Below are 13,707 nucleotides of genomic sequence, written 5' to 3'. Positions count from 1 at the left end.
ACGCGGTAGGCCCGGTGTCGGATAGGGGGACTGTCCCCGGTGTCCACGTCGTGCAAGCACCAAGGGGTGATCCCGGGGGTGAGGGAGAACAGTGTAGTGAACCGCAGCAGGAGGTCCCGGCAGCCCTGGCGTTGCTCTGGGGTGAGGGCATCGGAGAGCCGGACCCCGTTCACGGAGCCGTCGTTCTCCTGAGTCTTCAGGAGATCCGGGAGGGGTTCGGAGTCTTCTTCCGCCCCACTGTCCGTAGCCATCAGGAGGCTGAGTTCTGAGCGCACAAAGTGTGGTTTGAGTCTGTTGGTGTGGAGGACCCGGAGGGGGTTCCGGGGGGTCCCCATGTCGATGAGGTAAGTGACGGGGCTTTTGCGCTCGACCACTTTGAAGGGCCCCGTCCACTTATCTTGTAAGGCACATGGTTCGGTGGGGGACATCACCCACACTTGTTGACCAGGTTCGAACTCGACGGAGGAGGCATTGTGATCGTACCATTTTTTCATGTCCTCCTGACTGGCCTCGAGGTTCGCCTTGGCCATCTCCCTGAAGCGCCGGGTCTGATTGCGTAGGGCCAGGAGGTACTTGAAGACGTCTGGAGGGGTCTTTAGGGAGGCCATCTCCCAACCTTCTTTGACCAGGCTGAGGGGCCCTCGCACAGGGTGCCCGTACAGGAGTTCGAAAGGGCTAAAGCCGAGGGACTTCTGGGGAACTTCTCGGGAGGCGAAGAGGAGGCACGGGAGTAGTACATCCCACTGGCGACGGAGGGGCTCTTCCAATCCCCCAATCATCCCCTTGAGGGTGCGGTTGAATCGCTCCACTAGTCCGTTCCCTTGGGGGTGATAGGGGGTCGTGAATCGGTAGGAGACCCCGCACTGTTGCCAGAGGGACTTCATATATTTGGAGATAAAGTTCGTGCCTCGGTCGCTGACGACTTCTCGGGGGAAGCCCACCCGGGAGAAGATCCCCATTAGGGCCCGGCCAACCACCGGAGCTGTTACAGTTCGCAGGGGCACCGCCTCGGGGTAGCGGGTGGCGTGGTCCACCAGTACCAGGATGAACCTATGTCCTTGTGCCGTGCGGGGGTCCAGGGGCCCCACAATGTCTATTCCTACCCTCTCGAACGGGGTGGTGACCACTGGGAAGGGTTGCAGAGGGGCTTTCAGCTTACGGCCGCTCTTCCCACTGGCCTGGCACGTGGGGCAGGACCGGCAGTGGTTAAGGACGTCGTTCCGCATCTTCGGCCAGAAAAAGTGAGTCACTAGGCGACTGTAGGTTTTGTCCTGGCCCAGGTGTCCAGCCAGGGGGACATCGTGGGCCAGAGTTAGTAGGAAGTCTCTGAAGCGGAGAGGTACCACCAGCACTCGACTGGCCCCTAGCTCTGCGATTCTTTGTTCGCTGTATAGCAGGTCGTTATCCCAATAGACCCAATGAGTTCCGGTGGAGTCCCCTGCGCTCTGGGCGCTGGCTTGCCGGCGGAGTCCCTCGAGAGAGGGGCAGGTCTTTTGCTCCTGGCAGAACTGTTCTTGGGTGGGCCCCCCTTCTTGACGCCACTGAGCCAGGCCGGGAAGGTCCGGGGGTTGCGCGACCCCTTCGGCCGTTGGTTCTGGGGGGTTGGTCTCGTCGTTGTCCTCTACTGGGGCAACCGGGGGCGGAGGTGCTGGCCATTCTGGTTCTTCTGATCGGGGGACGGCCCGGGCGGCCATGGACCGGGTGGTTACGCAGGCCCAGTCCGGGAGGCCCAGCATCCCCAGGTGCTCTCTTCTTTCGACGGTGGCCCACGGGGAACTCTCAAGGTCATTCCCCAGGAGGCAGTCCACGGGGGCATCATCCCGGACCGTCACCTTCAACAGGCCGGAGACCCCTCCCCATTCGAAGGGGATGCAGGCCATCTGACACAGACTTTCGGAATTGTCGGCGGAGCGGACGGGGCAGAGAATGTTCGGAATGATCTGCTCGGGCTTCACCAGGTGACAGCGGACGGCCGTCACACTGGCGCCTGTGTCACGTAAGGCCTCAGCCCGACGTCCATTAATGGTCACCCACTGGCCATATTTCCGGGTGTTGGCGGGGAGGGGAGCCCGCGGGACCATGTCTTTTCCCCCTAGGCACGCTAGAACCATGGCGGCCGGTTCCCACTCCTGCTGGGCCGGCTCATATTCTTCCTGTTCCTCTGATAGTCGTTCTCCCCCCAGGGCGGCGGCAGCTACCTGGCGGGGCTTTGGGGTTTGGTTCTGCGGGCAGCTCGGGTCATTGGCGTAGTGGCCGACTCGCTGGCATCGGTGGCACGTGACGTTGGCTCGGAACCCCGGGCGCATCGGGGGGTTGCCCCGGCCGGCCGGGGGCGTGGTGCTGGCCACGGGTGTTGCCGGGATGGTGTCTCTCCCTCGCCCCTGGCCTCCTCCTCCTCCCCGGGGACGGTGCTGGCCTGGGTTGTTTCGGTTTTGCTCGTGTGGTCCTCTCCGGCCCACTCGGGTGCTTTCCCATCGGTCAGCTTCGGCGGCGAGTTGCCGGGGGTCAGTCAATTTACTGTCGAGGAGGTGCTGCCTGAGCTCGACGAAACAGTTGTTCGACAGGTGCTCCCATACCATAAGGTTAAAGAGTTGCTCGTAGGTCGTTACATGGCTCCCCTTGATCCAACCCTCGAAGGCTCGGCTGAAATAGTTGACGTACTCCACCCAAGTTGTACCCGGGATCCGGGTGCAGTCTCTGAACCTCTGGCGGTACATCTCGGGCGTGAGGCCGTAGCGGGTGAGGAGGGCAGCCTTCATGTGGTCGTAGGACGACATCTGGTGATCTGGGAGCTGCAATAGGGCATCGCGGCCATCGTTGACGAACCTCCCCCATAGTCCGGCTCCCCAATCACTCCGGTCGATCCGGTGGGAGGTCATGGCGATCTCGTAGGCTTTGAACCACTGTTGTATGTCGTCTTCTCGGACATATTCTCGGACAACATCCTTGGGGATGTGGACTTTTTTCTCGGTTGCTCCCGGGGTGTGCGGTCGCTCAGGCACCCCCGGTTCTTTATTCTGTTTCCGAAGTTCTATTTCCGCCAGTTTGCGCTCGTGTTCGAGTGTTATTCTTTTTTCCTCGAGCTCTCTCTGTCTCTGTTTTTCTTCTCGTTCTTCTCGGAGCCGCAGATGTTCTAGATTTAGTTTCTGCTCGGCTAACTTTAGTTCCCCGTCCATCTTGAGTCGTGCCATTTCCAACTCATGTAATCTGGTTCTTTCTCTTTCTTGGATCTCCTCCTGCGAGAGGCCCGTTCCCCGCTCCTCGGGAGCCGTGGCGTTCCCCTCTGGTGCGACACTGTTTTGTTCGGGTGATCCGGTGACCCCAGTTTCTGCCCACGACTCAAGGGCGCGCTTCAAATCGTCTTTGGTACTTAGGCCGGTGGTAGCAATGCCTAGTTCCATGCAGAATTGTTTAAGTTCGCGGTGGCTATATTCTTCCAGCTTATCCATTTGGAACTTGTCAGTGGAACCGCTATCTTTGGCTGACATCGTGGTTTTGTCGTGGGGTGAGCTACTCTCTGTACGATTCCGCATTGATTCGGATCGCGCCGCTGGCCACCAATGTTAGACGGACCGGGAGGGTCGGCCGAGGACAATGGGAGAGGTCTCCGGGGAGAGCCGTCTCCAGCGATCGTACAGATAAATAACTTCCCCCCCACAGACAGACACCACACAAGGAGAAGATTCAGCGTTCTTTATAGACAATTTCTTACGGTACGATGAAATGGTACAAGGAGGTCTGGACTCAGGGGTCCCCTCGATTCAAGTCTCTCAAGGTGGGGAAAGGGGGTAGCGGGACAGTCTGGTTACCAGTCTGGTAGTTGAGGTGGTATGGTGGTTAGCTCACAATCCTCGAGCTCGGTGTTCTAGCTGGGGCGGGCCGCGGCAGCGCCAGCAGGTCCCGGTGAAGATGGTCGTTACACGGTCCGCGGCAGCGCCAGCAGGTCCCGGTGAAGATGGTCGGTACACGGTCCGCGGCAGCGCCAGCAGGTCCCGGTGAAGATGGTCGTTACAACGGGCCGCGGCAGCGCCAGCAGGTCCCGACGAGGATGGATGTTGCAGAAGGCCGCGGCAGCGCCAGCAGGCAGGACGATAGTTCACAAGGTAGGGCTACGGCAGCGCCAGTAGTCCGTCAAGGCTGAGTTCTCTCGGTGTCTCTCGACTCCAGGATACAACTGTCGTCCTGCTCTGGAGCTGCCCTAGTTATAGGTCTGGCGCCCTTTGATGTCCGGACCCTCGCACTTGGAGGTCGGAGGGCCCGGGATGGAGGTGTCCAGACACCCAGCAGGGGGTGGAGCCAGTGCCTGGGGGAGCTGGAGGCGATCGGCACCTGGCGGGGGAGAGCCCTTGACGCTTCGTTCTCCCATTGACCTGCCAAGTGGTCCGCTCACCTCCTGGATGGATGGTGGTGCCGGGATGTCGGGGCCGGCCAGGCCCAGGGTTAGGGTCGGGTGGAGGCCACGCGGCCTCGTGGTGCAGGGCCCAAGATGGCGGCTTGAGCCGGCCGGGGGAGCCGGTGGTGGCTCGGTCCCGTGATACATGGAGGTCCGGGGGCAGGAGCTCCGTCGGGGGACGGGGTGCGGGTGATTCTTGTGGGTCACGCCTGGCGGGCCGGGGCTTGGGCCCTGTCGTGCGGGGAGGGAGCAAGCCCTTCGTGTGGCCTGTCCAACATGCGTCCCCCCCAGCTGAAGGCGGGGAGAGTCACCCATCTTCCTGGGGACTCTCCTCGTCGAGGCGGAAAAAGCGTGACAGGCCATCCGCGTTGGCGTGGTCTTGGCCCGGTCGATGTTCCACGGTGAAGTCCATTCCCTGCAGGGAGATGGACCAGCGCAATAGCTTTGGGTTCTCCCCCCGCATCTGCATCAGCCACTGCAGGGGTCGATGGTCGGTTTGTACCCGGAAGTGGGTACCGAAGAGATAGGGCCGGAGCTTTTTGAGGGCCCACACCACTGCGAAGGCCTCCCTCTCGATTGTGCTCCAGCGCTGTTCTCGGGCCAGGAGACGTCTGCTGATGAAGGCCACCGGCTGGTCATGACCCTCGGGGTTCAGTTGGGAAAGAACCGCTCCGATGCCGTGGTCGGAGGCGTCTGTCTGTACAATGAATTCCCGACTGTAATCGGGGGCCTGGAGCACAGGGGCGGTGCACAGGGCGGCCTTCAGCTTTTCGAAGGCCGCTTGACAGTCGGGGGTCCAGTTAATCCGCTTCGGCTGGTTTTTGGACGTGAGACCCGTGAGGGGCCCCACAATGCTGCCGTAGTCCCTCACGAACCGCCGGTAGTAGCCGGTGAGCCCCAAGAAGGCTCGGACCTCGGTCTGGTTGACGGGGGGCTGCCAGGACTGGATGGCAGCAATTTTAAGTTGCAGCGGGGCCACCAGCCCGCTTCCCACCTGGTGCCCGAGGTAGGTCACGGACCCTTGACCAATTTGGCATTTGCCGGCCTTAATCGTGAGGCCGGCCCGCTGGAGGGCCTGCAGGACCTCTTGGAGGTGGAGGAGGTGGTCGGACCAGTGGCGGCTGTACACGGCGATATCGTCCAGGTAGGCGGCGCTGAACTCTTCGAGCCCCGCCAAGACCTGGTTCACTAGACGTTGAAAAGTAGCGGGGGCATTCTTCATGCCGAAGGGCATGACCTTGAAGTGGTAGTGGCCATCGGGGGTAGAGAAGGCGGACCGTTCCTGAGCCCGGGGTGTGAGACCGATCTGCCAGTAGCCCGCTGTTAGGTCGAAGATGCTGAGGTAGCGGGCGGCCCCCAGCCGGTCGATCAATTCATCCGCTCGGGGGATAGGATGAGCGTCGGTCCGGGTGACAGCGTTCAAGCCCCGGTAGTCGACGCAGAATCTCAGTTCAGGTGTGGTGCCGGGGGCAGCGGCTTTGGGGACCAGTACAACCGGGCTGGCCCAGGGGCTGTCCGAGGGCTCGATGACCCCGATCGTGAGCATTTTGGCCACTTCCTCTTGGATGCAGGCCCGTACCCGATCTGGCACGCGGTAGGCCCGGTGTCGGATAGGGGGACTGTCCCCGGTGTCCACGTCGTGCAAGCACCAAGGGGTGATCCCGGGGGTGAGGGAGAACAGTGTAGTGAACCGCAGCAGGAGGTCCCGGCAGCCCTGGCGTTGCTCTGGGGTGAGGGCATCGGAGAGCCGGACCCCGTTCACGGAGCCGTCGTTCTCCTGAGTCTTCAGGAGATCCGGGAGGGGTTCGGAGTCTTCTTCCGCCCCACTGTCCGTAGCCATCAGGAGGCTGAGTTCTGAGCGCACAAAGTGTGGTTTGAGTCTGTTGGTGTGGAGGACCCGGAGGGGGTTCCGGGGGGTCCCCATGTCGATGAGGTAAGTGACGGGGCTTTTGCGCTCGACCACTTTGAAGGGCCCCGTCCACTTATCTTGTAAGGCACATGGTTCGGTGGGGGACATCACCCACACTTGTTGACCAGGTTCGAACTCGACGGAGGAGGCATTGTGATCGTACCATTTTTTCATGTCCTCCTGACTGGCCTCGAGGTTCGCCTTGGCCATCTCCCTGAAGCGCCGGGTCTGATTGCGTAGGGCCAGGAGGTACTTGAAGACGTCTGGAGGGGTCTTTAGGGAGGCCATCTCCCAACCTTCTTTGACCAGGCTGAGGGGCCCTCGCACAGGGTGCCCGTACAGGAGTTCGAAAGGGCTAAAGCCGAGGGACTTCTGGGGAACTTCTCGGTAGGCGAAGAGGAGGCACGGGAGTAGTACATCCCACTGGCGACGGAGGGGCTCTTCCAATCCCCCAATCATCCCCTTGAGGGTGCGGTTGAATCGCTCCACTAGTCCGTTCCCTTGGGGGTGATAGGGGGTCGTGAATCGGTAGGAGACCCCGCACTGTTGCCAGAGGGACTTCATATATTTGGAGATAAAGTTCGTGCCTCGGTCGCTGACGACTTCTCGGGGGAAGCCCACCCGGGAGAAGATCCCCATTAGGGCCCGGCCAACCACCGGAGCTGTTACAGTTCGCAGGGGCACCGCCTCGGGGTAGCGGGTGGCGTGGTCCACCAGTACCAGGATGAACCTATGTCCTTGTGCCGTGCGGGGGTCCAGGGGCCCCACAATGTCTATTCCTACCCTCTCGAACGGGGTGGTGACCACTGGGAAGGGTTGCAGAGGGGCTTTCAGCTTACGGCCGCTCTTCCCACTGGCCTGGCACGTGGGGCAGGACCGGCAGTGGTTAAGGACGTCGTTCCGCATCTTCGGCCAGAAAAAGTGAGTCACTAGGCGACTGTAGGTTTTGTCCTGGCCCAGGTGTCCAGCCAGGGGGACATCGTGGGCCAGAGTTAGTAGGAAGTCTCTGAAGCGGAGAGGTACCACCAGCACTCGACTGGCCCCTAGCTCTGCGATTCTTTGTTCGCTGTATAGCAGGTCGTTATCCCAATAGACCCAATGAGTTCCGGTGGAGTCCCCTGCGCTCTGGGCGCTGGCTTGCCGGCGGAGTCCCTCGAGAGAGGGGCAGGTCTTTTGCTCCTGGCGGAACTGTTCTTGGGTGGGCCCCCCTTCTTGACGCCACTGAGCCAGGCCGGGAAGGTCCGGGGGTTGCGCGACCCCTTCGGCCGTTGGTTCTGGGGGGTTGGTCTCGTCGTTGTCCTCTACTGGGGCAACCGGGGGCGGAGGTGCTGGCCATTCTGGTTCTTCTGATCGGGGGACGGCCCGGGCGGCCATGGACCGGGTGGTTACGCAGGCCCAGTCCGGGAGGCCCAGCATCCCCAGGTGCTCTCTTCTTTCGACGGTGGCCCACGGGGAACTCTCAAGGTCATTCCCCAGGAGGCAGTCCACGGGGGCATCATCCCGGACCGTCACCTTCAACAGGCCGGAGACCCCTCCCCATTCGAAGGGGATGCAGGCCATCTGACACAGACTTTCGGAATTGTCGGCGGAGCGGACGGGGCAGAGAATGTTCGGAATGATCTGCTCGGGCTTCACCAGGTGACAGCGGACGGCCGTCACACTGGCGCCTGTGTCACGTAAGGCCTCGGCCCGACGTCCATTAATGGTCACCCACTGGCCATATTTCCGGGTGTTGGCGGGGAGGGGAGCCCGCGGGACCATGTCTTTTCCCCCTAGGCACGCTAGAACCATGGCGGCCGGTTCCCACTCCTGCTGGGCCGGCTCATATTCTTCCTGTTCCTCTGATAGTCATTCTCCCCCCAGGGCGGCGGCAGCTACCTGGTGGGGCTTTGGGGTTTGGTTCTGCGGGCAGCTCGGGTCATTGGCGTAGTGGCCGACTCGCTGGCATCGGTGGCACGTGACGTTGGCTCGGAACCCCGGGCGCATCGGGGGGTTGCCCCGGCCGGCCGGGGGCGTGGTGCTGGCCACGGGTGTTGCCGGGATGGTGTCTCTCCCTCGCCCCTGGCCTCCTCCTCCTCCCCGGGGACGGTGCTGGCCTGGGTTGTTTCGGTTTTGCTCGTGTGGTCCTCTCCGGCCCACTCGGGTGCTTTCCCATCGGTCAGCTTCGGCGGCGAGTTGCCGGGGGTCAGTCAATTTACTGTCGAGGAGGTGCTGCCTGAGCTCGACGAAACAGTTGTTCGACAGGTGCTCCCATACCATAAGGTTAAAGAGTTGCTCGTAGGTCGTTACATGGCTCCCCTTGATCCAACCCTCGAAGGCTCGGCTGAAATAGTTGACGTACTCCACCCAAGTTGTACCCGGGATCCGGGTGCAGTCTCTGAACCTCTGGCGGTACATCTCGGGCGTGAGGCCGTAGCGGGTGAGGAGGGCAGCCTTCATGTGGTCGTAGGACGACATCTGGTGATCTGGGAGCTGCAATAGGGCATCGCGGCCATCGTTGACGAACCTCCCCCATAGTCCGGCTCCCCAATCACTCCGGTCGATCCGGTGGGAGGTCATGGCGATCTCGTAGGCTTTGAACCACTGTTGTATGTCGTCTTCTCGGACATATTCTCGGACAACATCCTTGGGGATGTGGACTTTTTTCTCGGTTGCTCCCGGGGTGTGCGGTCGCTCAGGCACCCCCGGTTCTTTATTCTGTTTCCGAAGTTCTATTTCCGCCAGTTTGCGCTCGTGTTCGAGTGTTATTCTTTTTTCCTTGAGCTCTCTCTGTCTCTGTTTTTCTTCTCGTTCTTCTCGGAGCCGCAGATGTTCTAGATTTAGTTTCTGCTCGGCTAACTTTAGTTCCCCGTCCATCTTGAGTCGTGCCATTTCCAACTCATGTAATCTGGTTCTTTCTCTTTCTTGGATCTCCTCCTGCGAGAGGCCCGTTCCCCGCTCCTCGGGAGCCGTGGCGTTCCCCTCTGGTGCGACACTGTTTTGGTCGGGTGATCCGGTGACCCCAGTTTCTGCCCACGACTCAAGGGCGCGCTTCAAATCGTCTTTGGTACTTAGGCCGGTGGTAGCAATGCCTAGTTCCATGCAGAATTGTTTAAGTTCGCGGTGGCTATATTCTTCCAGCTTATCCATTTGGAACTTGTCAGTGGAACCGCTATCTTTGGCTGACATCGTGGTTTTGTCGTGGGGTGAGCTACTCTCTGTACGATTCCGCATTGATTCGGATCGCGCCGCTGGCCACCAATGTTAGACGGACCGGGAGGGTCGGCCGAGGACAATGGGAGAGGTCTCCGGGGAGAGCCGTCTCCAGCGATCGTACAGATAAATAACTTCCCCCCCACAGACAGACACCACACAAGGAGAAGATTCAGCGTTCTTTATAGACAATTTCTTACGGTACGATGAAATGGTACAAGGAGGTCTGGACTCAGGGGTCCCCTCGATTCAAGTCTCTCAAGGTGGGGAAAGGGGGTAGCGGGACAGTCTGGTTACCAGTCTGGTAGTTGAGGTGGTATGGTGGTTAGCTCACAATCCTCGAGCTCGGTGTTCTAGCTGGGGCGGGCCGCGGCAGCGCCAGCAGGTCCCGGTGAAGATGGTCGTTACACGGTCCGCGGCAGCGCCAGCAGGTCCCGGTGAAGATGGTCGGTACACGGTCCGCGGCAGCGCCAGCAGGTCCCGGTGAAGATGGTCGTTACAACGGGCCGCGGCAGCGCCAGCAGGTCCCGACGAGGATGGATGTTGCAGAAGGCCGCGGCAGCGCCAGCAGGCAGGACGATAGTTCACAAGGTAGGGCTACGGCAGCGCCAGTAGTCCGTCAAGGCTGAGTTCTCTCGGTGTCTCTCGACTCCAGGATACAACTGTCGTCCTGCTCTGGAGCTGCCCTAGTTATAGGTCTGGCGCCCTTTGATGTCCGGACCCTCGCACTTGGAGGTCGGAGGGCCCGGGATGGAGGTGTCCAGACACCCAGCAGGGGGTGGAGCCAGTGCCTGGGGGAGCTGGAGGCGATCGGCACCTGGCGGGGGAGAGCCCTTGACGCTTCGTTCTCCCATTGACCTGCCAAGTGGTCCGCTCACCTCCTGGATGGATGGTGGTGCCGGGATGTCGGGGCCGGCCAGGCCCAGGGTTAGGGTCGGGTGGAGGCCACGCGGCCTCGTGGTGCAGGGCCCAAGATGGCGGCTTGAGCCGGCCGGGGGAGCCGGTGGTGGCTCGGTCCCGTGATACATGGAGGTCCGGGGGCAGGAGCTCCGTCGGGGGACGGGGTGCGGGTGATTCTTGTGGGTCACGCCTGGCGGGCCGGGGCTTGGGCCCTGTCATGCGGGGAGGGAGCAAGCCCTTCGTGTGGCCTGTCCAACATACATGATACTTTTGGAATGTGTGAGCTGTTGCAATTAACCTGCAGAGTACATCTTGGTCCAATGTATCTCATTATGTTGCCGATAATTGCAACTTTAAAGACCTTTTAGAGAAGCATCATTGTGTAGGAGCTTGAGAAAATAATTGATTGTATTATCTTTGTGGGCCATAACTCTCATATGTTTGTTATAGGGCACCAGGTATAGCTGTATCAAATGTAAGAATTGTGTGATTTAGGCTAGTGCAGTGTAGACCAGAACTACAATTCTGTGCCATCTCCTTTACCTGACTCTTAGCAAGAATCCCCCTTCCCTGAGTTACTAGCAGAGCCTTTCCTTGATTTAGCAGAGTAGGGTGCTTTCTTTATGGGAGAACCAATTTTATTTAACGTTTTTTCAAGACAACTTTATTATGGTTTGTCTTTGTGTTAAGACTTTTGAATGGCTTTGAGCGATACATTGTCTACTGCATGCATGAATCGATTATTGACTCATACCTTCTTTGATGATTTGAGAGGTAACTTTCCTAAATCCTTAAATAAATCTTCATGATTTGAACCCTTGCCACTCTCTGTCTTCCTTGTGGAGCCTAATGTGCTTCATATTATTGAAATGTAGTGATGTGGCTGTTTAGAATCAGTTCAAACTGAACATTCATCAGACATCACTTTTTGGAGCCTGAATTTGCACCAGGATTTTCAAAAAGCTGAGCGCTTCATCACAACTTAACACACCCACCGAACTTTACCTATTTTACTTCACCTACTAAGTCACTCATAAGTAGCCTGCCATACCTTCCATAGCTAACATACATAACCTTTCGTACATACATAGCAATACCTACCTACCAGTTCTATCTCTCAATCATACCTACGTACCTAACCTTCTAGAACTACCATATCTCATTTACTTTATCTAGCCTAACATATGTACCATAACATTAAGCTATCTACCATTTCACACCTACCATGCGTACCTATCATACCTATTCACCTACCATCTCTAAAATGCCATACCTACCATAACATACATGTAACATAGCTTTCTACCATACCTGACTTTCCATTTCTACCTACCAACAATACCTAACACACCATACATTGCCTATCATACCTAATGCCTACAATATCTAACCTATCATATACAGTCTGCACTTCCTACTTTAACAAACTTACCATACCTAACCTTCTTCTGCCCCTGCAGTGAGTACATCTTGTGACTTTCCTGAGGTGGTTGCTTTGTAAAAAGGTAGAAAGTAGTGCATATGGAACCTCAAGTAAGTTCTTAAAGTACTTTAGCTTATTACAGAAGGCATTTGCGCCCGCCTAGCAACAGCCTAAGGTATTGTAGTCTGCACTGGGAAAGTGCTGATTATAGCTTTTGAAAGACATGAAAATGTGAATGCCATTTATTTTCTAAAACTCTTTCACTGCCAGGGTTTAAATGCATTTCTATTCATTTTGAAGCTTCTTATACATCATAAGGGAAGAGAAAGGGCTTCAGATAGTGAGACATATTTGCCTTGCCAATGCTTGGTCTTACATATTGCAGTAATAGTTAATAAGTTAATAATTTGCATGTACTCTATATATATCTTTATCAAATCGTTGAATTTCAGTTTTATTTATCTTTGTCATCCCTAGGACGCTCCTCGGCCAATGCCAAGGATGGGTTTGGTGATGCCAGTAAGTGTTGTAAGAAATTTGTTATAATGACTCATAGAAAAAATAATGATGCAATGATCTATGATTCCTCTTAGGATAATGTGTAACATCTGTTGCGGCATAGTCAACTATTTTATGGCTAATTGTTTCAATTGCCCCTTGCCTTCCTCCTCTTCCCTTTTTCAGTGTCCATACACAGCAAAAATGTTTTTTTCTGTATCTACTTTGTGATTCTATTTTCATATTTACGAAAAATTTCAACTTTGTGAAGGACTGTTTCAACAATGTATATTGTGATTTCCAAAACGTTGCAATTTCCAATAGGATGCTGATGCACCATAGTCAGGAGCAGATGAAACAAAAACAAGCAATGACAATGCTTATCGTTTTGGCTTTGGTATAAGGAAAATGTTTTTACCAAGTTTCACTAACACAGTACAGGTAGGGTATGGGCAGAGAAAAAAATACAACCAGAGACAGGCATCGACAGTTCAAGGTTCCATCAATTACACAATCCAGATGCAAAGCGTGTTGTAGAAGACCATGCTTCCAAACAAGTAGAACAGGTAGCAATCAGAGGATTAAGCTTCCCGCGCATACAGAGAAGAACATCTAAACCTGCAGCAGCATAAAGTCTCATGCATGCATCAATCTGGACACATTTCAACTTCCTTGGATGGATATTGGGGAATTGATCCTGCAGCTACACTATGGGCAACCATGAATTTAAAACAAAAACATTTACTGTACCAAGAGAGGGGGACCTGATAACTCAGAGTATGAACCCGCCCCACACAAACACGTGCATTAAAGACAATGTGGAAAATATCACAGTGACGATCACCAAGCAACGAGTAACTCATCTGTAATTGTTCAACATTTGCAGGAAGTCTGTCTTTAGTCGACAAAGTCAAGCATAATTCTGTTAATACTTTTGCTGCAGTTTATTTGAGCCAAGGCTCGAATCGACGGTAAATGCCGTCTACCCACCATTTTCAGAGGGTAGACGCTGTCTACCCTTCCGCACAGCTAGCCACTTTCAGCGGAGTGCTACGTGCCTTACCTACTTCTCCAGATATGCTGAACTTGTCCCAGTGTCATTTTCTGAGACAGTGACACTTTCAGCAGCGCCTGCTGGTTGTCTGCTTTGTGCGAGCAGCAAAGTGAAGGCGGGGAGGGGCTCATCAGAGTCCTGCTTCGCCCATAACAAAAGCTGGAGTTAAGGGGCCATTAGCAGGGGGGTAACACAGGCCCCGACAGCCCCTGCGGTGCGGGTAGGCCCCCAAGCTCCAGGAGGCCCCCTCAGCACCGCACTTCTGCTGAAGAACTCCAGATTGAGTTCGGAGGGGGCCTCTCCACGTACCCTGCAGTGGGGCCCCATCAAGTTTCGTT

General features: G+C 56.8%; 1 protein-coding gene across 8 annotated transcripts in view; it reads left to right on the top strand.

Moving 5' to 3' along the window:
- The window catches only part of LOC146861800 (uncharacterized), a 1,595,865-nt gene that overhangs the window by 1,464,883 nt on the left and 117,275 nt on the right, over window positions 1-13,707 (top strand). For all 8 annotated transcript variants that reach the window (XR_014978338.1, XR_014978334.1, XR_014978336.1 and 5 more), the window contains one exon: window positions 12,295-12,336. Coding sequence is in view for 1 of the 8 variants with exons in the window: in XM_085643197.1 (XP_085499323.1) it covers window positions 12,295-12,336 (42 nt within the window). In the remaining 7 variants the exon portion in view is untranslated. The remainder of the gene's footprint in view (window positions 1-12,294; window positions 12,337-13,707) is intronic.

Source organism: Triturus cristatus, chromosome 2_2 (genome assembly GCF_964204655.1).
Source record: "Triturus cristatus chromosome 2_2, aTriCri1.1, whole genome shotgun sequence".
NCBI classification, from domain to species: domain Eukaryota; kingdom Metazoa; phylum Chordata; class Amphibia; order Caudata; family Salamandridae; genus Triturus; species Triturus cristatus.
This window is presented reverse-complemented; position numbering and strand designations above follow the sequence as displayed.